General features: G+C 33.0%; 1 protein-coding gene across 4 annotated transcripts in view; it reads right to left on the bottom strand.

Moving 5' to 3' along the window:
* The window catches only part of FSTL5 (follistatin like 5), an 826,955-nt gene that overhangs the window by 685,760 nt on the left and 115,437 nt on the right, over nucleotides 1-25,758 (bottom strand). For 2 of the 4 annotated variants that reach the window (XM_017525990.2, XM_037737587.1), the window contains one exon: nucleotides 1,104-1,137. In XM_017525990.2, the coding sequence (XP_017381479.1) occupies nucleotides 1,104-1,137 (34 nt within the window). The remainder of the gene's footprint in view (nucleotides 1-1,103; nucleotides 1,138-25,758) is intronic. The other 2 variants (XM_017525989.2, XM_017525991.2) reach the window with 1 other exon arrangement.

Here is a 25,758-nt window from a genome sequence, read left to right as displayed (position 1 = left end):
ACTCTGTCTCAAAAAAAAAAAAAAAAAAAAAAAAAAAAAAAAAAAAAAAAAAAAAAAAAAAAAAAAAAAAAAAAATGCAAATGCATGTGTTTTTAACTCTTCAGCAATATAGGCACACAGATGAACCAACATGGAAAAAATATTGTAAAATCAGTCAGTTGTGGGAAAGTATGCAGAGAGGATTTTATTTGGACTTGTTATAAATAAGCAAGATTGTAGAGACCCTCCAAAGTGTTACTATCCTTTCCCTATTTCAGAAGACTATGTAAGCTTAATAACTACTTCATATTTGTTTTTTAAATTTTTGCAGAACATTGAAAAAGGTAAAAACAGCACATATCTTTCTATTCAAAAAGGAGGGAAAGAAACTGGACAATTGTGCTTTACTCCATAGACAGGCTTGGGGCTGGGATGCCTTTGGGAAGCCCAAAATGTAGAAAAAGAAGCGCCAGCGCCTGAATGGAGAGGCCAGAGGAATCAACCTAAGAAAAGTCTGTGGTGTGCCCTCATTATGATCAGCAGAAGCATGAGTTAATGGAAGCCTTTTATTGAAAGATGACAATCTATGTAATTTATTATCTCAATGAGTAAACTTCAAAATTTAAGAATGTGACTGTAGAGGAAAGAGTCTTCCAACATTAGAATAATGTTGCCTATGCCACACTGAGAGCTATCGCCAACGTTTAATGTATAAATATGTTCTAACCTTTTTGTGAAAAATTTACTAGACGGCAGTGACCACATAGTTGAGTCTTCATGAAACACATTTTGATGAAATCAATTTGCCAATACAAAGAAGTGACAGAACACCAACCTGTGGGGACAAAGATTGGTGGAGGAATTCAAGCACCATAATATAGGGAATAAACAAAAAAAAAAATGTTGGAGTTTTCAAGAGCACTATATAAAGATGAAAAACATCCACACAGACTATTCGTTGTCCCTGGAGAATCCTCGAAGGGCTCAAAATGGCTTTAAAATCACACTGAATATTTAAAATGATCAATAATTTCTCATTTTTAACTTTTCATTCAAAATGGCATCATATCTCTTTTTTCCTTCTTTTATGAATGTATATAACTGTTAAAGCAATAATTTCTTACCTTTGATTCTTGAACCTTCTTGATTTTTTTCCTGCTGGAAATAAAACAGAAAATAGGTCAAAATATGTAAGTAAATACGTGATCAACAGTTTGATATAGTCTCACTATCGAAGGATTATTAAAGTGTTTTTTGTACATATTCCCAGGAACATGATTCTCACCTTTAAAGAAATGGATATAATTTTTTTGAGAGAGCATTTTGCTCTGTTGCCCAGGCTGGAGTACAATGGCATAAACATGGTTGACCGTAGCCTCGACCTCCCAGGCTCAAGTGATCTCCCACCTCAGCCTCCCAAGTAGCTAGGACTACAGGCATGTATCATTATGCTAGGATAGTTTTATTATTATTATTTTTGTTTTGTAGGGACGAGGCTTCCTTACTTAGCCCAACGTGGTCTTGAACTCCTTGACTCAAGCAATCCTCCTGCCTCAGCTTCCCAAAGTGCTAAGATTAGAGCGGTGAGCCCCACACTCCACCTTATGTAAAATATTTTATTGGAGTAGTAATAACTCTTCCTGGGCATAGATTTCTCTAGGAAATCACTAAATTAGATGAATATGGATTTATAAATAAACAAATTATTAATGAATAATAAATAATCATGCCTCTCAAATGCCTTAGGCCATTCCATTTAAGTCCAACAGATATTAAATAATGCCTTCAGAATTTCCTTAAAATGGCTCTACGTTAATCATAAATTGGTGAAGGAAAAGTTTCGGCACAAACATAATGCCAAATTTTACTAAGAGGGTACAAAAGATTTTTCAACGGTCTTTTCTTTCGTTTAACTTATAATTGGACCCCGTCTCACTTCTTAAGGCTAAAGTTGACAACAATTCTATTATTTATTCAAAAGGCTGCTCCAGTCAGACATGTCTCTCAATTTGACATTCTCCTCATTAGTTACCAGGCAACCCCAAAAGAATTCACTTGCTTTCAAGTTTTAAAGTGGATATTGTGCACTAACTTCGCAATTAATATGCAAGCACAGTTTACTCTGCCTAAAGTTTCAGGGTCTCACACTGAAAATAACTTTGAAATATGTTTCTAAGAGAAAATGACAATGACATATAAACTGAACTGCAGAACTGCATGAATGCCAATAAATTTTGGTAAAAGAGTAAGAAAATAGGAAGAACTGATTTTGCTGCAAACATTAATTCCAGATTTAGATATAGAGAATAAAATGGATAATGACAAATGTATATTTTTTGAATCAGCTAATCTAGTGATATAATTCTGTTAGACTTTAAAACCTGGTGTTCTAGTTACCTCATCCTAACTCACCCAAGCTCTGTATTTGAATTGTTCTGCTCTTTACTAATTGTTTAGAGTATCTGTTGGTCACTTAAACTAAAATTTAAACATAAGTTACTTGTATTAAAAATACAATAGTTTTTCATAATTTTTTTTTTTTTTTTGAGATGGAGTTTCGCTCTTGTTACCCAGGCTGGAGTGCAATGGCGCGATCTCGGCTCACCGCAACCTCCGCCTCCTGGGTTCAGGCAATTCTCCTGCCTCAGCCTCCTGAGTAGCTGGGATTACAGGCACGTGCCACCATGCCCAGCTAATTTTTTGTAGTTTTAGTAGAGACGGGGTTTCACCATGTTGACCAGGATGGTCTCGATCTCTTGACCTCGTGATCCACCCGCCTCGGCCTCCCAAAGTGCTGGGATTACAGGCTTGAGCCACCGCGCCCGGCCAGTTTTTCATAATTATATAACTAGCAGGCTTAAGTTTTCTGAAAGAGTATTTGTTAGTGAGAATCTCTCTTTCCTTCCCTCTCCTCTAATTCATTCATTCAATCAGTCATTTAGTCATTCATTCTTTCACCAAATATGTATGGATCATATTCTATGTGCCAGACACAATTCCCAGTGATGAACAAAATAGAAAAAAATTTGTGTCCTCAGGGAGCATATTGCATAAACTTTATTTTGAAAAGATATGCTACAGAAGGTGACAGTGTTGGAGTGGAGTGACTGCAATTATATGTATAGCCACAGTGGTAAATTGATTTTTGAATAAAATTCTGAATGACATAAGTATGATCCAAGCATGTATGTGTGAAAAACATGTCCCAGCAGAGAAAAAATTTTCAAATGTCCTGAGTTACATACAAGAGTTCTTAGCATTTTCAAAAATATTAAAGAGACCACTGCATGTGGACTGGATTGAGGGAAGGGAATTTAGTAGGAAATACAATCCCAGTGGTAATAGGGACCAGACAGACTGGCACTTGGGGCATTTGGTAGGACTTTGGTTTTTACTCTGATATAGCTGAGAAAATACATACATATCTTCTCAGGAAGTAATTATCCAGGGGTGGTTATCTGGATTACATTTAAATAGAATCACTTTGGCTCTCTATTGAGAATAGGTTGAAAGGGCAAGGACAAAGTCAAGGAGGCCAGTAAAGAAGGTATTGCAGTAATTCAGGTGATCAGAGACAAACGCATAGAACAATGTGGTAGCAGTGTATTTGGAATACCTGCTTAGAGCAAGGCTTGCTGACAGATTAAAGCTTCACTGTGAGAAACAGAGCCGACAAGGATGACTCCAAATGTCTGAGCTACTAGAAGGATGGAAATATCTGTAAGATGAGGAACATTGCCCAAGAAGAAACACTTATTCCTTCTTCACCTGTCTTGCAGCACTGCCACACACTCAGATTTTCTTCGAGTTCCCCGGCTACCCCTACTGAGTCTCCTTTACTGCTTCCCCATTTCCTAAGCACTAGTTTCCTAAGCATTGAGGTCTTATCTTTCTTCCATACTGTTCATTCTTTTAGCAATCTCGTCCAGTGTCCTAACCTTAAGTTTCATTCTATTGCTAAGGATTTATATAACTAAACCAAACCTCATCATTGAACTTCAGACTCACATATTCTACTGCCTTTCAACATCCCTATTGGATTTCTAATAACATAACCTATCTGTAATGTATCAAACTGAATTTCTGGTCTTCCCTTACTTCCTTGACCATCTTTTTCATCTTAGTTACAGGTAACTCCATTCTTCTAGTTGTGCATGTCCTTAGTGTCACATTGTGTTACTCTGTCTCTTAAGAAATAAACAACGTCGAATTTTCATTATTATGATTTTTAAAAATGTTGACTTTGAAATTATTTTGATTATATGTGCAAGGATTCAAAGTAGGTAAATAAAACTAATAGGACATATTTCAACAAGGTGCATAAAGTTTTAAGCCACCAGCATATGTGTAAATTATCACTTTATAAATTAGAACACAGAGTAAAGCTCACTAATCTAGACCTGAGTATTGTAAAATGTGTTAGAAAAATATAAAGTTGAATTAGCCAACAAAAGAGGATGGAAGCATAAAAAATTATGGGAGAAAAATCAAGAGATCAACGAATTATGGAATCCCAAGGAACATATTATTTGGAAGAAAATTTTCAATAGTATAGAATTATTCTGGGAAGTCAAGTACAATTATGTCTAAGAAAATGTCTATTCATTATATTAACATAGAATAACTGACTTCAGATAAAATGTTTTTTGGTGCTCATATGGAATCAAAAGTCCAATTCAAGCTATTTAAGGAAGAGAGGAGGGTGATTGAGACATGTATTAAGTGGTAAAAATTACATGATGGGAAACATGACTAGAAATGAAAAGCCTGTTATGGTGTATATCTGGAAACTAAAGTCCACAGAGGTTTTGTGTTTGTTGTTTCCTGGCTTTTTGTTTTATTTTGTTTAGTTTTATAATATTATATTATTATTTATATCGCTGAAATTTGAGACTATATAAATGATGAAAGATACGTAGTAGAAATGGAGAGGATTAGGATAAAAGGAAGAGATCGCATGACTGATTTTATAAGGTAATGAAAGAGTGAGTGTGATAGAATATAAATGGGGGCAAAATTTAGACAGAAGATCAGTCTCTGTAATACAACTGGTGGGAACAGGAAGGCTTAGTCATAGATGCAGGAGGTATCTAAGTTTGGTATGACAAATTAAACATGTTCAATCTCTGATGATTTATTTTCTTTTTGTAATAGAAGGAAAGGTGGTTGGCTAATTGTGGAAGCTGAGTGTTTTGTCAGAACTTTGGAAGACAGAGGAGATTTTAAGGGCATTGCTTTTTGCAAGAGTAGGTGAGAAGAATCACACATACAGCTTGGCATGGTTGAGCCAATCCTTGTTGAGTTTTGTCATCATCAATTTGTAACAATCTTAGGCTTAATTTACCTATAACTGAATGGGCTTTTTATTGATATTATATTTCATTTTATTTGTTTTCTAAAATCAAGTTCTCTATTTATTCAGCTTTATATAATTAAAAATTACCAATTAAAACCTGCCTAAATATTCTATAAACAAGAAGTATTTAAAAAGCAAGAATTGGAGAAGATAAATTAGTAATTAATTTAGTAGAATGGGAAGAATGACAATAGATTTACAAAGTGAGAAGGAAACTTAAGGGTAACAGCTCTGTCAAAGTTGTATGAACTCCTTTCACTGGAGACTTGTTTAGGATTTGTAAATAAAAACTGTTCCAATTTGCTTTTATTGCTTTAATGTTACATTATTCACAATGGCAATATATATTTTCCACAGTTTTGTTTTGCAAACTATAACTTCATGTTTAAAATATTTACTTTAAATTAGAAAACACTATAAAGAAAATAGTGATTATTTAATTATTTGAGAATTCATGAGTAATCAGAAACATTTGTTATTCATGATTCATTTGAAAACATTCTTACCTTAGAAAGACTTAGGTCTTGTTCATAATGGCAGGATGTTTATATTTCTAAGTATAACTTATTTTTAACATTCTTTCAGAAAATTTTCTAATAAAGTGAACTTGACTTAAAATAAGTAATATATTGAGTCATGTGTTAAAGCTAAACAATTGAAAACTATTCATGTTTTACATTGTACTATGTTATTTCTTGGAAGAATTCCCAAATGCTACATATTAATTACATCAGCATATTTCATGAAATCCAGCCCAGTAATGTAAGATGACTAAAAGCTCTAGCACACAGTATGATAAAGATTGGCAGCTGGGTGCGGTGGCTCATGCCTGTAATCCCAGCACTTTGGGAGGCCAAGGTGGGTGGTTGATGAGGTCAGAATTTCGAGACCAACCTGACCAACATAGTGAAACCCCGTCTCCACTACAAATACAAAATTAGCTGGGCATGGTGGCACAGGCCTGTATTCTCAGCTACTCAGGAGGCTGAGGCAGGAGAATGGCTTGAATCCGGGAGGTGGAGGTTGCGGTGAGCCGAGATCTCACCATTGCACTCCAGCCTGGGCAACAAGAGTGAAACTCCAACTCAAANAAAAAAAAAAAAAAAAAAAAAAAAAAAAAAAAAAAAAAAAAAAAAAAAAAAAAAAAAAAAAAAAAGATTGGCAAAGACAGTCTGAGAAGTATGGATTTAAAATAAATGCATGAGTCAACAATATGGTCTCTTAAATATTTTAAAACAGAAATATAGTAAATGCAACTTAACTAAACCAAAGTAAAATTAAATCAAATTGGGGTACACAGTAGCTGTACAAATGAGTTATAAGTTGTTCTAAAGCACCTAAGCAAACAAGTTTAGCAAATAACTCCAAAACACAATGTTGCTAGTCTTTTAACTGGATTGAATGTTACCATACTAGGAGATATTATTAAGAATATTTTCTATCCAGTATTTGGATTTATAGCGTAATGATTATTAAGGTCTGATGATGACTATGTTATAACATGAAAACAGATTTCTCTTGATGAAACTCTAAAAATGCCCGGCTACAATGTCTTCCAACATAATTTACCTGGTTCCTTCCTTCTCACTGAGAAGCACAAGCTCTCTGGAAAGTGAAGAAATCATCTACTTGCTAAATGCTAAGTGCATCATCTCCACTGTAACAGCACTGAGGTAATAAACATTAAACTATCAATGAACTGTCCTCCCTTTCCATCCTATAAGCTTAAACTATTTTAAGGGATAGCCATAAAGTCCATATAGATAATACCCACGAATAATCTTCTTTAAAATGTATATACATATGATGTTACATTAATAACACTAGTCCATTGCTCTCTGGTCATTACCAAGAATACTACAGACTTCCCTTCACATGGAGGGACAGAAGAGTGAAGCACGTGCAGACAGAATTGGATTGGCCCCCTAGGAGTTAAACGGATGCTATTTGACTCTGAGAGAGTATACATAGTCCTTTTCACTATACATAAAAATAATTTGCTTATATAGAAAAGGGAGTAGAAAATATCAAGTAGATATAAGGAAAGGTCCTTTTCTCCTCATATGGGAGTAATGAGGAAAAAAAAATCTAGTTTGCTATTGTTTTTTCTTATCCTCATGCGATTTGTTTGCATTTGGTAACTAATGAAAAGCATATAGTAAGACTATGTTACTCTAGATAATTAACAGAATTAACATGACTATTTTTAAAAACAAGTCAAAGTCAAAAGGAAAATCCCTGTGAAAATTTCTTCTATCTCACTGCAGCAATACTGGAAAATTATTTTCTTCGTAAGAAATTTCCTGTTGTGCAAACATAGCATTTCCTTTAGTTGAATAGGTGGCATGAGCTGAGAAACTATAAAGTTCAAGAGGAAAAATAAACTACTTATTTATGATTTTCTTTTGACTAATATGTGCAATAAAGTACAATCAAGCTGTGTTTAGCCTGACTATATGCTGAAAATAAGTAATTTTTCTCATGGGATTTGAGAAAACTCAGCTGTATAGAAGATTTATACTGGTATATTGAATAAAGCCCAAAATAAATCAATAAACTTAAAATGTACAAATTAGCAAAAGAGAGAAATAAATTCTGCAGTAGTCAAAAGTAATGCACTCTAGTTAAAGTAATCTATCAATCCACATTATCCATAGTTCTTCCTAAAGTAAACTGATGATATCATTCACCAAGGTGTTCTTATGTATATATACTTTAATGCTCAGGTGTGAGTGGGTAATTTCTAAACTCACTAATAATATTCAATAGATCCTAACAGGGAAAATAGTCAATGGATAAAAATAAAGTATATAAAAACATAAATTTAGTGGCAAATATGCATAGAGGTAAATCTTACTAATTTTAGCAGTCTGCCTAATTTAATTTTCTTCTCAGAACTCTTCCCTTCTATCTGATGTAATTATTACTTCCCAGACAAATGCTACCAATTAAAAATGATTTTAAAAGTAATAATTTGCATCAGAATACTCACAATAATGATATATTTGTTCTCATGTGCTACATGGCGGAAATATAAAATAATGAGGTGTTTTAAAAGATATTTATTAGATCTACTAAGTGATGTGGATTGGAAATTCATGGAAGTTGAGAATAGGAGATTGTCTCAGTAGATCCAGTCTCCAATAATCTCATAACAAATTTATTCTGTGCAATTCTGACACATGAATACTCATGAATATGTGAGCTTCCCTTCTCAAAGCCACACACACACACACACACACACACACACAGACACACACACACACACACACACACACACACACTTTATCAAAAATATATGTTTTGTTGGTGGCAATTAAATTATAAAAATGTGGAGGTGGTGGGCATAAAAAGATGCCTGAAAAATAGAGATATTGTCAGTCATAATCCACTATATCAAACTGGAGATCATAGATATATTATCAGTAAGCTATAAAGCCAAATTTTCAGTTCTACTTTGTTTAATCAAATTTTATTATCTTTTATTTAAAATACTTTTTCTTAGAAGTTGAACCATGTTCCTGATCCAGTCTTACCACTTCAACAAGGCCTTCCCAGAATATTCTGTCTAAACAGCACCTCCATCATTATTATCTAAACTTTTTTTTTTCATTTTTCACAGAAGTCACTACTTCTAAGAATAATATATGTTTGTCCATCGTCTGTTCCTCCCACTAGAATGTATCTCCCATGAGGAAATGTACTCTGCAGTCTTAGCTGGCATATCCTCAATGTCTTAACCCCTGCAAGAATGGACTCTTTTTCAACAGACTCTTTGAACTCCAGAATTCAATATTCAGGTGGGGGATAGGCAGAGACACACACAAAATACATGCCATAAAATGTGATATTCAATAGTGGAATTAGTATCAAATCTAGATAGTACAGTAAAGAGAGGAATGCATTCTTTCTTAACTTGGGCAGCTGAAAGTGAGCTGTGAGAAGGTGGGGAACTGAATAATTTACAGAGAAACATGAGATTGTAGAAAAAAGGAAAAAGTAGGTTATCTCCACAGCAAAGTGAAAAAGCACATTTTACCTAGAGGACACAGCATGGACAAAGTTACAGATCCAAATGAGTGCATGGTAAGACTGCTAAACAGCATGTAGTGTGTTCAGTAGTGCAGAGTTGGAATGATTAAGTTACAAAAGAAGGCTGGGCAAGTAGTATGTTTCAATGATTCATGAAGAAATGAAAGTAATTTTCTTATGTTAATAAGAAATATCATTAGATTTATTAATAGCCTAATGAATATATATTTAAATCCTACCTGGAAAAGTTTCAGAGTCTCAGTCAACTGTCAACCAACTTCTCTTTTGGTTTAACATTTTGATGTAAGGCTATTAATTCCAATACTAAAATTATAGTTGCTTCTTTTTCTGTATTAATATTGTATTTGCTTTGTTTATGTAATTTTCAGTAAGAAAATCTAGAGATAACTTGCTATTGGGTTGAGATATTCTGAGTATTACTCCAAATTATAAAGACCATAAGCAAGATATCAATGACACGCATTTGACAAAAAATCAAACTAGAACAGAATTTACTCACCAGAATTTTAAAAAATTGTATTCTTATTTCATTGCATATATATTCTGATGTTATATATTACATTTGGAAGTTAGGTGAAGCCAATTCTTGTGTGTCTAAATCGAAAATAATGGGAAATATATTTCCCATTATGAGAAATATTACTAATGGTTTGGAAGTAGTTATAAACATAAGAGAGTTTGTTGTTGTTGTTTGCTTGTTTTTCACCAAGATATTGTATGTTCAAGTCCATTAAATATGACATATATACTAATAATCAAAATATTTGGTGTCAAAAAGAAGCAACGTTTTATCTATTTGAATTTTGCCATAAGATTGTGGCAATTCAGTCACATGTTCAAACTTCACTTCTAATTCTAGTTATCTTGTTCCTCACCTCCTTCACGGACGGGTGGAATCATGAGAAATAATCTTTAAGGCTGGAATCACCTTCGCCAAAATGGTTAAAAGTTGATATATTGACCTCCTTCCATGAATCATGAATGTTCTTAATGAGATCTGGAATGGTGAATCCTTTCCAGAAGGTTTTTAATTTAATTTGCCCAGATCCAGATTCATCAGAGGGGTCACTGTCTATGACAGCTAAATTTTTACAAAATACATTTCTTAATAAGAATTGAATCTCAAAATTACTCCTTGCTTCATGTACTACAGAGTGAATGTTTTGTTAGCAGGCATGAAAACACATTAGGCTCCTTGCAAATCTACATCAGAGCTCATGGGTGACCAGGTACATTGTGAAAGAGGAGTAGTATTTTAAAAGGGATCTGTTTTCTGAGCAGTCGTTCTCAACAATGGGCTGAAAATATTCAGCAAACCATGCTGCAAACAGGTGTGCTATCATACAGGTTTTCTTCTTTCATTTATAGAGCACAGGCAGAGTGATTTAGCATAATTCTTAAGGACCTCAGGGTTTTCAGAATGGTAAATGAGCATTTTCTTCAACTTAAATGCTGCTTCACCAGCAGCGTTAGCTCCTAACAAGAAACTAAACCTGTCCTTTGAAGGTTTGAAGTCAGGCATTGACGTCTTTCTCACTAAGAAAGTGGCAAATGGCATGTTTTTTTCATAGGAGGCTGTTTCATGTACATTGAAAATCTCTTGTTTAGTGTAGCCACCATCACTATCTTAGATTTTCTTAATAACTTTCTGCAGTTTCTGCATCAGCACTTGCTGCTTCGCCTTGCACTGTTATGTTATAGAGATAAGTTCTTTCCTTAAGCCATGTGAACCAACCTCTGCTAGCTTAACTTCTACTGCAGCTTTCTCGTCTCTCTCAATCTTCATAGAATTGAAAAGGCTGAGAATCTTGCTCTGAATTATGCTTTGGCTTGGAGGAAGATTGTACTTGTTTTCGTTTGTTATCCAGACAACTGAAACTTTCTTCATATCAGAAATAAAGCAGTTTAGTGAAACATTATTCATTTATTCACTAAAGTAGCACTTTTAATTTCCTTCGAGAACATTTCCTTCGTACTCACAACTTGGCTAAATATTTGGTGCATGATTATTCGTTTATTCACTAAGGTAGCACTTTTAATTTCCTTCAAGAACATTTCCTTCATACTTACAACCTGGCTAAATATTTGGTGTAAAAGGCTGAGCTTTCAGCCTATCTTGGCTTTTGCTATATTTTTCCCACTAAGCTTAATGATTTCTAGCCTTTGATTTAAAGTGAGAGACATGCAATTCTTCCTTTCACTTCAACATTTAGAGGCCATTGTAGGGTTATTAATTGGCCTAATTTCAGTATTATTGCATCTCAGGGAATAGAGAGGCCTGAGGAGTGGGAGACAGATACGGTAATGGTCAGTCTGGTGGAGCAGTCAGAACACACACATTAGCAAGTTAATTTCAGCATATTATAAAAGTGCAGTTTATGGTGCTCCAAAACATTTACAGTAGTAACATCAAGCTCTCTTCCTGATTTGATCATTACAATTTCATGCTTCTATCAAAATATCACATGTATCCCATAAATATACGCAAGGATTATGTATCTGTAATAATTAAAAATTTAAAAATTTTTTAAAAAGATCACTGCTCACGGATCACTAGAACAGATATAATAATAATGAAAAAGTTCAAAATATTGTGGGAATTACCAAAATGTGGCACAGTGATATAAAATAACCACATGGTGTTTTAAAAAATGACACCGACAGATTTGCTTAACACCAGGCTACCACAAACCTTCCATTTAAAAAAAAAATCCTGTATTTGCAAAGGGGAATCAGATAAGGTACAATAAAAACAGGTGGGCTTGTTTTTATAGGCCACTTTTCCAGTTGTTGACTGAAATGGAAATAAATAAAATAAATAATTTATTAAATGACGGACAATTTTTGTTAGTATTCTCAGACAATGTTCCTCAGTGAAAGAATTAACTTGGAAACATTTAAAGGGTGTACCTGTTTACTTTTACAATATTTTATGATTTTTTAAGATGATAATGAGGGACACAGCATTTTTCATATATACATGAGACACATTTTAACTAGCTTTTAGATATTCTACCTATGCATCTAATTTTTGTCTAAAGAAACTTGGAATATCATTGGAAGGCATCAAATTTCCTATTATCTTATTTCCATTTTAGTAGGCTATTGGCACACTAAATAACCACTCATTATTTGAACATGGGCTTTTTTTATTTGGAATGTACATGTCTAGCACTGCACTAGAGAATGGGGATTAACTATAAATAACATAGATGTCTGATCTCTGAAGTTCATATTCCATCTGGAAAGACAAATAGATATTACAACACAATGATAAAGAACTTACAGGGTGATGTGGAAAAAAGAATGTGAGCAGTTGCATTTGCTGAGTTATGGGGCAGAGGGAGAGTCTGCAAGTGAAACTGTAACTTGAGCTAAGAATTAAAAGATGGCAAAGTAATTTACTGGGGGAGAAGAGCATTAAGCTGTGCAAAGGCACAGAGTTGTAAACTCTTTAATCTTTTGGGAGGAACTGTGAACAGTTAAGCATAGCCAACTGCAAACTTCTTTAGACATAAGCATTATATAAAAATACATTCAAGAAAGTTTTCTCCTAATTCCAGAAGAAAAATTATGCCTAGTTAAATATTATAGCTGAAGCTATTTGGTAAAGAGCCAATAAATTAAATAAACATGCCAATTATTGTAACAGTTTTCACAGTGTACTTTTAGAGAGTGATAAATAATAATGAGTTTTTAAAACATAAATAACTAATTAAAAGACTTGTAATTAATGGAAATATAAATTATAAATTCATGATTTGGTTATGAGAATTAATGAATTTAAATTATTTAAAATGTAGACATGTACATGTACATTAGAATTCCTTCTATAATATGTTTATCCCTTAATAGATTTAGGTTTTTAATTTATTAAGTCTGTAAACAGTCCATAAGTAAGAGTTGTTATAGAAATCTAATTATTTGGTTTGTGAATTCTCAGTGACTGAGAGTAGGGTGTCCTTACCTAAATTTTAGACAGACTACAAATAAATAACATTATTATTGAAAATATGCTTTGCACAAAAATGACTATATTCTGTGATATTGAAAATATAAAGACGTATGTCCAGATACCCTCAGGCAAGCCCACACTAACAAAAAACACTCTGGGCATTGGCAACTAAGCTTCTTCATAAGGAGATAAACACAATGTAGGTCAATAGCATGGGGACTCAGTACAGGTATGCAACCAGTGCTCACCCTGAGAGACAGAGAGTTGGTTGTAGCTCTAAAAAATTATGTTGGGACTAGTTTTATTAGTTAGGAAATAATAAAAATAACAATAATAAGATTAAAACACATATCATTCTTACTATGCAGCATGCAATTTTTAAGTTCTTTACCTAAAGCTCCTTTGAGGTGCCCAAAAGTCATTGTCTAGCTTTCCCTGCTTACACCCTCACAACTGGAGGGTTCATGGAGTTCTCCAGGGGATAATGATTGCGCTATGCACAGCAGCATTTCTAAGCAAGTGTGAGTTCATGTGAGTAGAGCCAAACACATGAGTCAAATTTCCATTAAAAAATTATGAGTTCTGCTGGGCACAGTGGCTCACACCTGTAATCCCAGCACTTTGGGAAGTCTAGGTGAGTGGATCACCGAAGGTAAGGAGTTCGAAACCAGCCTGGCCAACATGGTGAAACCCCGTCTCTACAAAAAACACAAAAATTAGCCGGATATGGTGGCGGGCACCTGTAATCCCAGCTATTCAGGACACTGAGGCAGGAGAATCTCTTGAACCCAGGAGGTGGAGGTTGTAATGAGCTGAGATTGTACCCTACACTCCAGCCTGGGAAACAGGAGCAAAACTCTGTCTCAAAAACAAACAACAACAAAAACTATGAGATCATGTAGTTAGGTCCTTAAAATAAATAAAAGATCATTTGACAGGATTTTCATTCCTGTTTTGGCAGGTACATAGTAATGATTATCATATAAATCAGACTAATTTTAACCAAAAGTTATGTGAGCCTGGAGCATTAGATTTACAGTTGTTCATGTTAAAGCCTATTCCTGGCTCAGCAGGGTGGCTCATGCCTTGTAATTCCAGCACTTTAGTAGGCTGAGGCGGGCGGATCACTTGAGGTCAGAAGTTTGAGACCAGTCTGGCCAACATGGTGAAGGCTTGTCTCTACTAAAAACACAAAAATTAGCTGGGCGTGGTGGCATGTACTTGTAGTCTCAGCTACTCAGGAGGCTGAGGCAGGAGAATAGCTTGAACCCAGGAGACAGAGGTTGACATAGCAGATAAGGCACCACCGCATCACAGTCTCCAATCTGGACCACAGAGCAAGATTCAGTATCAAAAAAACAAACAACAACAAAAAACCTATTCCCTGGAAAAATGTACAATCTGCTCTAAGGACTAAAACATATGCAAGATTTAGAAAAAGGAAAATTTCGGAATAATTTACATTGATAACACTCAAGAACATGTTATAAACAAAGATATAATTAGACCAGTAAATCAGTCATCTGAGATCTTCACTATTAGTGTTACTTTCTTCCTCTTTAGGAAAATGCTGAGTCACTGCACATGTACATTTAATACTGAGAGACTGTGTTAAGGAAAATTGCCTGTGTTTTGAAGGCAGGAATTTCCCATGCTATACCTCCATCCACCTCCCCCACAACAGGGAATGTAAAGTTCTTTGTCTAACTTTACCATGCCGGGGCTAGGTAGAAATTTCAGGTGAGCTTCTTTTGTACAGAAAGGCCCCCGAAAGTCTGGGAGAAGGGGGCTTTGATTGTAGGCCAGGCAGCCAATCTAATATCAAAGTTAAAGATCAATCACTCCAGCGGAAGTTTGAAAGAACTCCTCTCATTGAACCAGAGCATGAATGGGGCGGGAATAACTCCCGGATTAAAACCCCCTGCTCCCTTACCTATACGGATTTCCCTTTCTGGGATGCCCTCCCACAACAGCCTGGGACCTGTTTTTCCCTCTCTCCCTGTAGAGATATCCCCTTCGGATTCCCTTCCAATGGCAGGGTGGGAGTGTTCTCTCTTTCTTTCTCTCTCAGCCTGATAAATTGCTTTCTGCTGAACTCTTTGGGTCTGATATTTACTTGAACGGTAAGCTAACCACGCCACCAGGACCTTTTCCGCATTCCTGGGGCAAGTGAGCCCAAGAACCTGGACACACCCGGTTGCATCTTTGGCAAGCACGGGGAGGAAGCGGAGCCCCTGCCCTCACTCCTCCCCGTTACAAAACACACACATACACATGCACAAATGAGACACATGTGACTGAATTTGTAAGTATATTATTATTCCAGAGCTTTTGATGATTTCAAGTAGTATAAAGTCATCAAGAAAATGAATGCAAAGGTGTTAATAAGAAATAATAATAAATGATGGAAAATGTTAGAGCTGTTGACCTATGGTAATATTATAAACTAGATATTCTGAAGAAGATATCATTTTGGAGTTATGGGGTTCCAAATTAAAAGAGGTAGCTGAAATTTTCAGCTTTAATTTAAAGCTGTCAGTTGATGTTGAAACTGTGGACATTTTTCACTCAGCGTATCCCATAAGGTGAGGTCAGACAAAGGTTCTTAGGACAGTGCAAATTAAAGTTTTGGAACTGAGATGTTGGCATAATGCTAAAACTCTTGAAGTGGTATATTTGGATCATATGCTAATTCTTTGAAAAATATGTATATATATATTAATGAGGTTAATAATTCAATAAAGGGAATATAGATGGGTTTTCATGCAAGTAAAGAGATTATCATAAATTCAGTGATAAACTTATGGGAAGGGAAATGATCTTCACAAGTGTTTTCGTAGCCAATGGGAAGTGGTTGAACACCAGTGTGAGGGAACGCTTTGAAGATTTGCTTTTGGCTCAACATCTTCCCAACTCTAAATGCTTTATTAGTGGATGCTCATTAGCAATGTAACATATATGTTTGCAAATGAGAGCCCACTATTAGCAAGATAATTTTAGTGTAACCTCAATCCCCAGCTGGAGTGAACTGATTGATTACATATACTTGTTCACATATTCTTCCACCTACCCTATTTCAAAATACCAGAAGTGTATGAATCAAACTAAAAGCATTACATCTTTACAATGTTGTTTGTTTCAAAGAGTTCAAAGGTAAACTTCTCAGTAGGAGAATTGCATCATGTGGGAGATCAGAGGTGGTTCTTTGGTTTTCTTTTCGGGTCTCAACTCTGTAGTCTCTTCTGCTCCTTTCTCTTGAATTGTTAGGATTAACAAGGAACATTGGCTATCTGCCACGCCGATAAAAAGGAAGAATAACTGATCTTCCTGTGAAACAAGACCTTGCATATAAAAATAACTAGCTCAATCAGTAGTACAATCTAGAAAAGAGAAATCAAAGGCAACATGAACAATATAAAGCATCTGAAACAATTATAATTTTAAAATAAGCATATTTCAGAAAGAGTTTAGCAAAATAAAACAAGAACAAGAAAGACTAAAGAAAACCTAAGTGAAAATATCAGGCATGAGAAAATGATAGGTGACATAATGAATATGAGATAGGATTTAAATGAAGCTGAATTATTAGTAAAGAAGAAGATTGAATTAAGGCAAATAATTCTAGAAAGAAAGAACATATACCAGAAAAGTTAAGTGATACAGGTTTCTAAGTAGCAGATCCATTAACTGTTCATAAGAACTCTAGAAAAATTGAAACATAAAAACAAATAATAGAAAAGAGTTAAATGTGTTGTAAAAATAAATTTTCCACAGGTAAATAAACAATCTAAATTGAAAGGGTTTTTAAAATGGCAATTAATGTAGAAGAAAAAATTCACAAATATTTGCACAGAACAAAACAAAAAGACTAATTACAAATATATGTGTATATTTAATTCTGGGAAAAATAATAAATGCTCATACAGGAAAAAGAATTATATTGACAACAGATTCTTAATAGCAAAATGAGTATAATGATTGTTGAATATTTTAAAATTAGTAATTAAATGTTACAAATTTATATGCCTTTTCATAATATAAATATGCTTAGGCATAAAAAAATAAAATTAGCCTCAATATGGATTGTCAATAATTCAGGATAGTTTGGAACTATTTATATTTGAATAATTTAATAATACTTTAATTAATACATTTAATAATGTAGTGTTTAATTATTATATAACCATTTTTGCCTTTCACTTTGAAAATCACGCTTGGAAAAAATACTTTATTAAAAAAAGACTCCCAGAGAATTTGACAAGAAAATAATTTTATGACTTCAGGCATATTTTACTTAAATAGAAAGCATATAAACAGCAAAAAAGAAAGAGAGAGAGAAACTAGATACATAAGAATGGAGCTGGAAAGACATATTTGGAGTTGGAGGGGTAGAAAACAAAGGGGTGTGAATTTAATCTAAAACTTTGCCCTTTGATGAAAGATATAAATGTTAATGAAGTTAATAAATTAAAAAAGAATATACAAATAGTTTTCTGTCACCTTTATCCATAATAATGACAAAAACAAACTGTATTTGTAAATTAGCTAGAAGAAATTTGGTTTATATAATGAAAGCAGGAAATAGGAAAAATAAGAGTACAGTGAAAATACACACGGAAGAGGAGAGAAATAAAGCCTAATGTAAAAATAATAATAATAATTGTAAATGACTTAAATTTACCATTTAAATCTCTTCTATGGGTCAAAAACATGGTCTAGTAATGTGTTATCTAAAAGAAACACTTAAAAGGACAAAAATATATGTATGCGGTTGTGTGTGTGTGTGTTGTTCAGATAGAAAACAAAGTAAATTTGGTATAGCAATACTAAAATCTCAGATAAATTGTTGATTAAAAATTATTGTGGCCAGATGGTGTGAATCCAGCCTGTAATGTCAACACTTTAGGAGGCCAAGGCAGGCAGATCATGAGGTCAGGAGATCAAGACCAGCCTGGACAACATAGTGAAACCCCATCTCTATTAAAAATACAAAAATTTAGCCAGGTGTCGTGGTGGGTGCCTGTAATTCTAGCTATTTGGGAGGCTGAGACAGGAGAATCACTTGAACTGGGAAGGCAGAGGTTGCAGCGAGCCGAGATCGTGCCACTGCACTCCAGCACAAGTGATGATGCCAGACTCCCTCTCTAAATAAATAAATAGTAAGAGAATTAGGGTGGATATATATCTGTAACAGATATCCAAACAAGAAGATATAACCATCATCAACATATATTCATCTAATAAGAGATTTAACACTGAATTAATATATGTTAATTATATAAATTAAATGGATTAATGGAGAGATAAGTAGATAGATATACAAGTAGATCAACAAATGATGTTGTGATCTTCAATGTATCTCACAAAACAAAAAGTTCAAGAGAAGAATCACTTGAGATAGAAACAATGAAAAGGAAGCAGCTCAAATTATTTGAAATATAGAAAGTCATACAGAAAACTCTACTATACATATAAAGAATAACCTCAAAAATGGCATTCTGTTAAACACACACTAACAAAAATATGACTGTATCAGACCATAAAGAGAACTTCATAAAAATCTTTGGAGGAATTATACATATAATTTTACCAGATATCATTCAGTAATATTAGAATAAATATCAATAGGCTACTGAGAGGAGCACACTATAAACAGAAACCAAGTAATATTGCTCAATAACCCTAAAAGGAAATCATAATATGATTATGAAATATTTAGATTGAACCAAAGAAAAGCACCGCATGATAAAATTCATGGAGCGCTGAAAAAACCAACAATATTTGTTGGAAGTTTATAGCTTTAATTATCCTGAAACAAGAAAGGTTATAGAATAGAAACTATACATCTGACATTAAGAGTTTGCAAGATAGTAACAACATTAGAAAAGGAAAAACAAGAAGGATAGACATCAAGGAAATAGTGAACAAAAAGAAATAAAAATATAAACAAAATTTGAATCATAATTTTTTGTTATTAATATTAATAAAATATCCTAGCCAAAACTTTTGCAAGTCTGAATTTTTAAAAAGTGGAATTTTATAATAAACAAAATGTAGAATGAAACTAACTGGTAATACAACAATGGAGATTTGATGTAAAGAGTAGTTATTACATTCTAATAAGTCTAATCTAGTTATTCCAAATGTAAAATCATAAGTTTCTGAAAAAACACAAAATACTAAAAAAAAAAAAAAAAAAAAAAAAAAAAAAAAAAAGAAAAAAAAATTTGAAAAAAAAAAAAAAAACACAAAAACAAAAACAAATAGTAACAAAAAATGCCTTAAATGCCTTTCATTGATGGCCACAACCAAATGCTTTTTTAGATGACTTAAAAAAATAAATGGTTTCTATATTATACACATAGCCAGAAACTCAGAAAATAAACAGTTTCTATATTATAACTTTTTCAAGAAAATAGAAAACAGTAAAATATACACTGCGGTTTTTGTGAGAATAGAGCAATTGAGTACGAATAATCCCCTTCAACTCGTTAGTATGAAAGCTTAGAAATTCTGGTAAGTTTCGTAAGGGATCCAGTGCGACGATGACCATCAGAATTATCTGTGGCAATTCATGTGGTCATTGATTTGTTACAATGAAGAATTCAACAATTAGAAGCAAAAAGGAAATTACACAAAAAGATCTTAAGAAAACAGAGAAATGCCAGATATAGGTGAAGTGGAAGAAGGCGGCAAATCACGCTGCCATGTGTATACCTATGCAACCATCTTGCATGTTCTTCACATGTACCCCAAAACCTAAAATGCAATTAAAAAAAAAGATTGGTAGAAAAAAGAAAAAAAAAAGAATTTGTGAGCTTGGGGCCTACTGGAGGGTGGACAGTGGGAGGAGGGGGAGGATCAGGCAAATAACTGATATTAGGCTTAATATGCAGATGATGAAATAACCTGTAAAACAAACCCTCATGGCACACATTTACATATGTACCAAACCTGGTTATTCTGCACAGGTACCCCTGAACTTAAAAATTTAAAAAAAGGATCTGTGAGCTGATCCAAATAAATAAATAAATAAAAGTGAGATATTGAAATTCACACACACAAAAAAAGAACACAGTGCTGAGTGAAAAATTAAACAAAGGTGTGACAAAACGATGATATTATGTGAATTAACAGCATGCAAGCACACACTTTTCTGTGGTGAGTATACTTAAAATCTTTCTTAGTTTTCAAGTAAACAACATTTTGTTTCTAACTATAGTCATTGTGTTATATAATAGATCTCTTGAATTTATTCATCCTAATTGCTGTTAAAAAGCACACACACAGCACAGTAAAATATGTTTTATAATAATACTAATGAAAGTAAGTCATGAAACAAATTAATATAGTTGACAATGGGAAGAAGAGTTACATAGGGAATGGTGAAAAGAGCAATAAATAGATGAGTTTCCACTCATCTGGTTGATAAATAGTTACAAATACAGTAAAATATTAATTTTGAAAGGCTAATTATTACAGGCACCTGTGTGTGTCTGGAATTCAAACAGGAGATGTAGATAGATAGACGATTATAAAATTGGTTAAAAATAACTTTTTGGCAAATGCAAACAACACGGGAATGTATATTTTCAATTTGTGCTTTAGGTACAGAAAAAATACTTTTTTATTTTCTGAGTATTTTTCAGAGTATCTGTAACCACAAGTTATGTCCTTTTAAGGGTTGCAGTACAAATTTATACTGCTGATATAGTTACAAAACTCAAGATATGCGTTAAAATGGTCCTTATTTTTAGTAATGCCTTAAGGTCCTTTGCAGCAGAGAAGTACTTCATCTTTGAGAATCTGTGTCCTGGTCTCATGCCTTACAAGATTCTCAAAGAGAGATAAACAAAACACATTTTCAGAGTCCAAATGTATAAAACGTGTGCATAACAAGTTACTAGAATGAATGGCAGTGGACTCAACAACAAACTATGCTCCCCCAAATTTCAAATACTGAGATTCCTGAAAATAGAATATGAATTGATAACATTAAATATGTTTAAGAAGATATAGGGAATTACTAGCATACATGTAAGGTATGAGATTCTTTTACAGGAATGAGTAAGAGAGTTTGAAAATAAGCTAATCAGTTAATGAGTTATAAAACACCGAACTGAGAAATATTAGCAAACTGGAATACAAATATGAATAAAGCATGGAAAAATATGAAACATATAAAACTTGAATAGTCGAGCATGGTGGCTCATGCCTTTAATCCCAACACTTTGGTAGGCAGAGGTGGGCGGGTCACTTGTGATCAGGAGTTTGATACTCGCCTGGCCAACATCCTTGTCACTACTATAAATACAAAAATTAGCCAGGCATGATGCTGGACGCCTGTAATCCCAGCTACTTGGATGGCTGAGGCAGGAGAATCACATGAACCTGGGAGGCAGAGGTTGCAGTGAGCCCAGATCCTGCCACTGCACTCCAGCCTGGGTGACAGAGCAAGACTCTGTCTAGGATTAAAAAAAAAAAAAAAATTGAAAGGTATTTTAAATCACACAGAAACAAGACTGAAAATCATTAAATGAGATAATGTCTATCTATCTATCTATCTATCTATATACACACACAAATACATATGTGTATATATACATGTATATAAAGTAATAAAATATTAAAATTGTAACAATCTGAAATTTTTTCACTGGCAAAATATAGAAGGCATGATAAATTCCAAAACATAAAAATGTATCTACTAGTAAACACATTACAGATAAACTTCTAAACACAAATATAAATAGAAGATTTTTAAACTAACTAGAGGAAGGGTGAAGATTACATATATACATATGACAACTTATACATATATATGAATTTATTAATCTTTTAAATAATAACAATGCCCATCAGTATATTGTTAAAAAAGTATTCATAGTACAGTCAGATATTAACTGTAAATACACTAAACTTTGTATCACCTAAACAATTATTTTTGAATGATAAACATTGGTGAAAAATGAAGACATTTTCTGCAAAAGAAAAACTAAGTTTACAACTGACAAAACTTAAATAGAGGAAATTCCAAGAACTTCAGGAAAAGAAAAACAGTCTTAGAAGGAAAGTCTGAGCTCAAGAAGAAATAATGAGCAAAGCAAATATAATATACACAGGCAATTTGAAAAGCAAACAAAAAATTAAATAAAAATGAATAAAACAAATGTAAGAATTTTAGCATTATCCAAACTCATAAAATTCAATTTAAATACTAGACAATAATGATATGAAAAGAGTAACATTTGTAGGTTTTTAAATAGGCTAATGTCCTTTTTATGATTCAGGAAAGGACAAAGAATGTAATACAATTTGGAATACTCTTGTAAATATATGATCTTTACAGCCTCAAAAATACAAATATAGTATATAATTTTAAATTTTAGAAACTTAGAAAAATATTTTTTAAACATTTAAATAAAAGTAGGTGGAATGGGTAGAAATATTAATGCAGAAAAAAGACATTTATAAAACACAAAAATGAAATTAAAAAGTAATTCTATACCTACCATTTCATCTATTTCTCTTCTGTAAAGAGCTAATAAATTAGGTTTGCTACTTTAGCAAACAGCTTTTCATAATAAATCTTTAAAAGTTAACCTTAAACTGCTTACAAAATTAAATAAATAATTTAATTAAATAACCAGATTAAATAACAACAACCCCAAGAAACAAAACTAGAAGTAAAAGTAGAATTTTTGCCCAGAAAATTCCAGTACACAGCAACTAAAATGAAAAAACCTTTAACAAGTTTAGTATTTTCAACTGAATTTGAAAAAATTATCAACAGAATCATTAGAGGTTTAATTCACCCAAAAGTTTAAAAATGTATGTAATCAATGACATAGCTTCTAGTTGTTTAAATAAAAAAATTGATTAGGCTCAGAAATTTAAATGAACAGAATTATGGATCCTTACTTTGTGAGAAATTTTTTTTTTTTTTGGGGGGCTTGGTTGGGTTTTTTTTGAGCTGGAGTCTCACAGTGTCACCCAGGCTGTAGTGCAGTGGTGCAATCTCGGATCACTGCAATCTCCGCCTCCTAGGTTCAAGCAATTCTCCTGCCTCAGCCTCCCGAGAGGCTGGAACTACAGGTGTGTGCCACTATGCCCAGCTAATTTTTTTTGTATTTTTCAGTAGAGATGGGTTTCACCATGTTAGCTAGGACGGTCTCAATCTTCTCCTGACCTGACCTCCTGATCTGCTTGCCTCGGCCTCCCGAAGTGCTGGGATTACAGGCATGAGCCATCATGCCCGGCCCACTAAAGATTTTATACAATGATTAAATCAGTACTGTTTTTAGGTACGCAAGGAATATTTATAGAATTAGTGTTGTAGGCCAAAACCAGATTTCAACTGATGTCGAAGTACAAGTGTCATAGAAAATATGGCCTGTTAACATAATACAATTAATTTAGAAATCAATGGTAACTTTAAACAAAATTGGATATTTTCTACACTCACTTCTAACTAACCTATGCATAAGTGGAATTTTTTTCTGATAAAAATTGGAGGAAAGCAGAACTACATAATATTAATAATATAATACCCCCTTCTTATATGCAGCTTTACTTTTGGGTTTCATTTCCCTGAATTCAAACATGGTCCAAAATTTTTAGTTGCTAGGAAAGAGAATAACAGTGAGAGAGGTGACATTCACATAACTTTTATTATACTATATGATTTTATTAGTAGTCATTGTAATTTATCTCTTATTGTACCTAATTTATAAATTAAACTTTAGTATACCCATGTATGTATAGGGAGAAACATAGCATATGTAAGGTTCAGTACTATCTGTGGTTTCTGGTGTCTACTGGGGGCCCTGAAACACATCCTACTGAGAATAAACAGAGACTACTGCACTGCACATCAAAACCTATGAGGTAAAGATAAAATAGCCATTAAATGTATATATTGATTATATATTTTAGTTAAGAAGAAAATTTTATAATTACTAATCTAAGAATTTAACCTAAGAAGTTAGAGAAGAAAGCAGACTTTTCTTTCCCCTCAATAAATAAAAGTTAGTAGAAAACAATAATTAAATCAGAAATCAGTAAAATAGAAGACAAAGATACAATGGATAAACATATCCTAGAGATAGCTATTTGAAAAAACATAGTAAGATAGATGAGTTTCCAGTATAGTTGACTAAGAAATAAAAATAGAAGGCACAGATAATTGATTTTATAAATGAATAGATTATCTTAACACAGATACAGATAAGATTTAAAATTAATACAAGAATACTATGAACAATCATATGCAAATAAATTTTAAAATTTATTTTAAAAGATAATAATGTAGAAAAATACATATCACATCAAATCCAGCTTCAGAAGATATAGAATATCTACATAATTTTATCTTTATTTTTTAAGTCAACATTCCTTTAAAATTCTACCCAAAAATTCAATAAATACCTAAAACCCAAGGTAATTGTATAAATCATTGAAAAAGTAGTTCCTGTTTTATGCAAATTTTTCCAGAGAAAAGAACAGGAAGGCCAAATTTTCCTCATCTCATTTGATGAATCTAGTATTTAGTATTAATGTAATAAATCCCAATGTGAAATATTATGGATCAATTTACTTGTAAAACAGACGCAAAATTGATAAAATACTAAGCAAGATGAATGCACCAATATGCACATTTGAGCACAAAATGTATACACATCTACATCAATCTCATATCATGTTAACTCTAAGTATTCAAGATAAGTTTATATTAGAAAATTTAGTATTACTATTAACCATGTAAAAAAGAAATTGATCATATTAATATATGACCAAGTATGCATAAGTATCTGCTCACTAAAAAATATAAAATTAGCAAACTAGTAGCACTCTATTGAGAACATCTGTCAACTAGTGAATAGAATCCTGCAGAAAACACTTTGTGATGAAATATTAGATGCATTCCACTTAAAACCATGAGAATCACTGATATTCAATTCATGATTCAATTCATGATATATTGAATATCATGATATTTGATTAATGATATTCAATTCATGGATTCATGATATTCAATCCATATTTCCATTATAACTTGCTGGCAATTTCAAACATTACAATGATAATAAATAAATAAATGATATAAGGACAGAGAAAAAAATGAATGACACTACAACTGTTTGAGAAAGTATATACTTGTCAATATAGAAAGCAGAAGTAAACTTTAAATGTAATAGCAAGTTAAAAAAATAAGAACAAGAGGCTTAATTCTGTTGAAAATAAGGGAACAGATTTCTCATCACTCTCTTTTTCTTAGTGCATTTACTTTAAATAAACCTATAATCATAAGTTCCTTTTGTGTCTCTTTGAAGTGTGTACAACTTTTTTAAAAAGCTAAATAAGTCATTTGCCAGCTTGAAGACAAAAGAGTATCTTTTTTAAGGACTTGAGTAAC

Source organism: Cebus imitator, unplaced genomic scaffold (assembly GCF_001604975.1).
Source record: "Cebus imitator isolate Cc_AM_T3 unplaced genomic scaffold, Cebus_imitator-1.0 Scaffold40, whole genome shotgun sequence".
NCBI classification, from domain to species: Eukaryota; Metazoa; Chordata; class Mammalia; order Primates; family Cebidae; genus Cebus; species Cebus imitator.
This window is presented reverse-complemented; position numbering and strand designations above follow the sequence as displayed.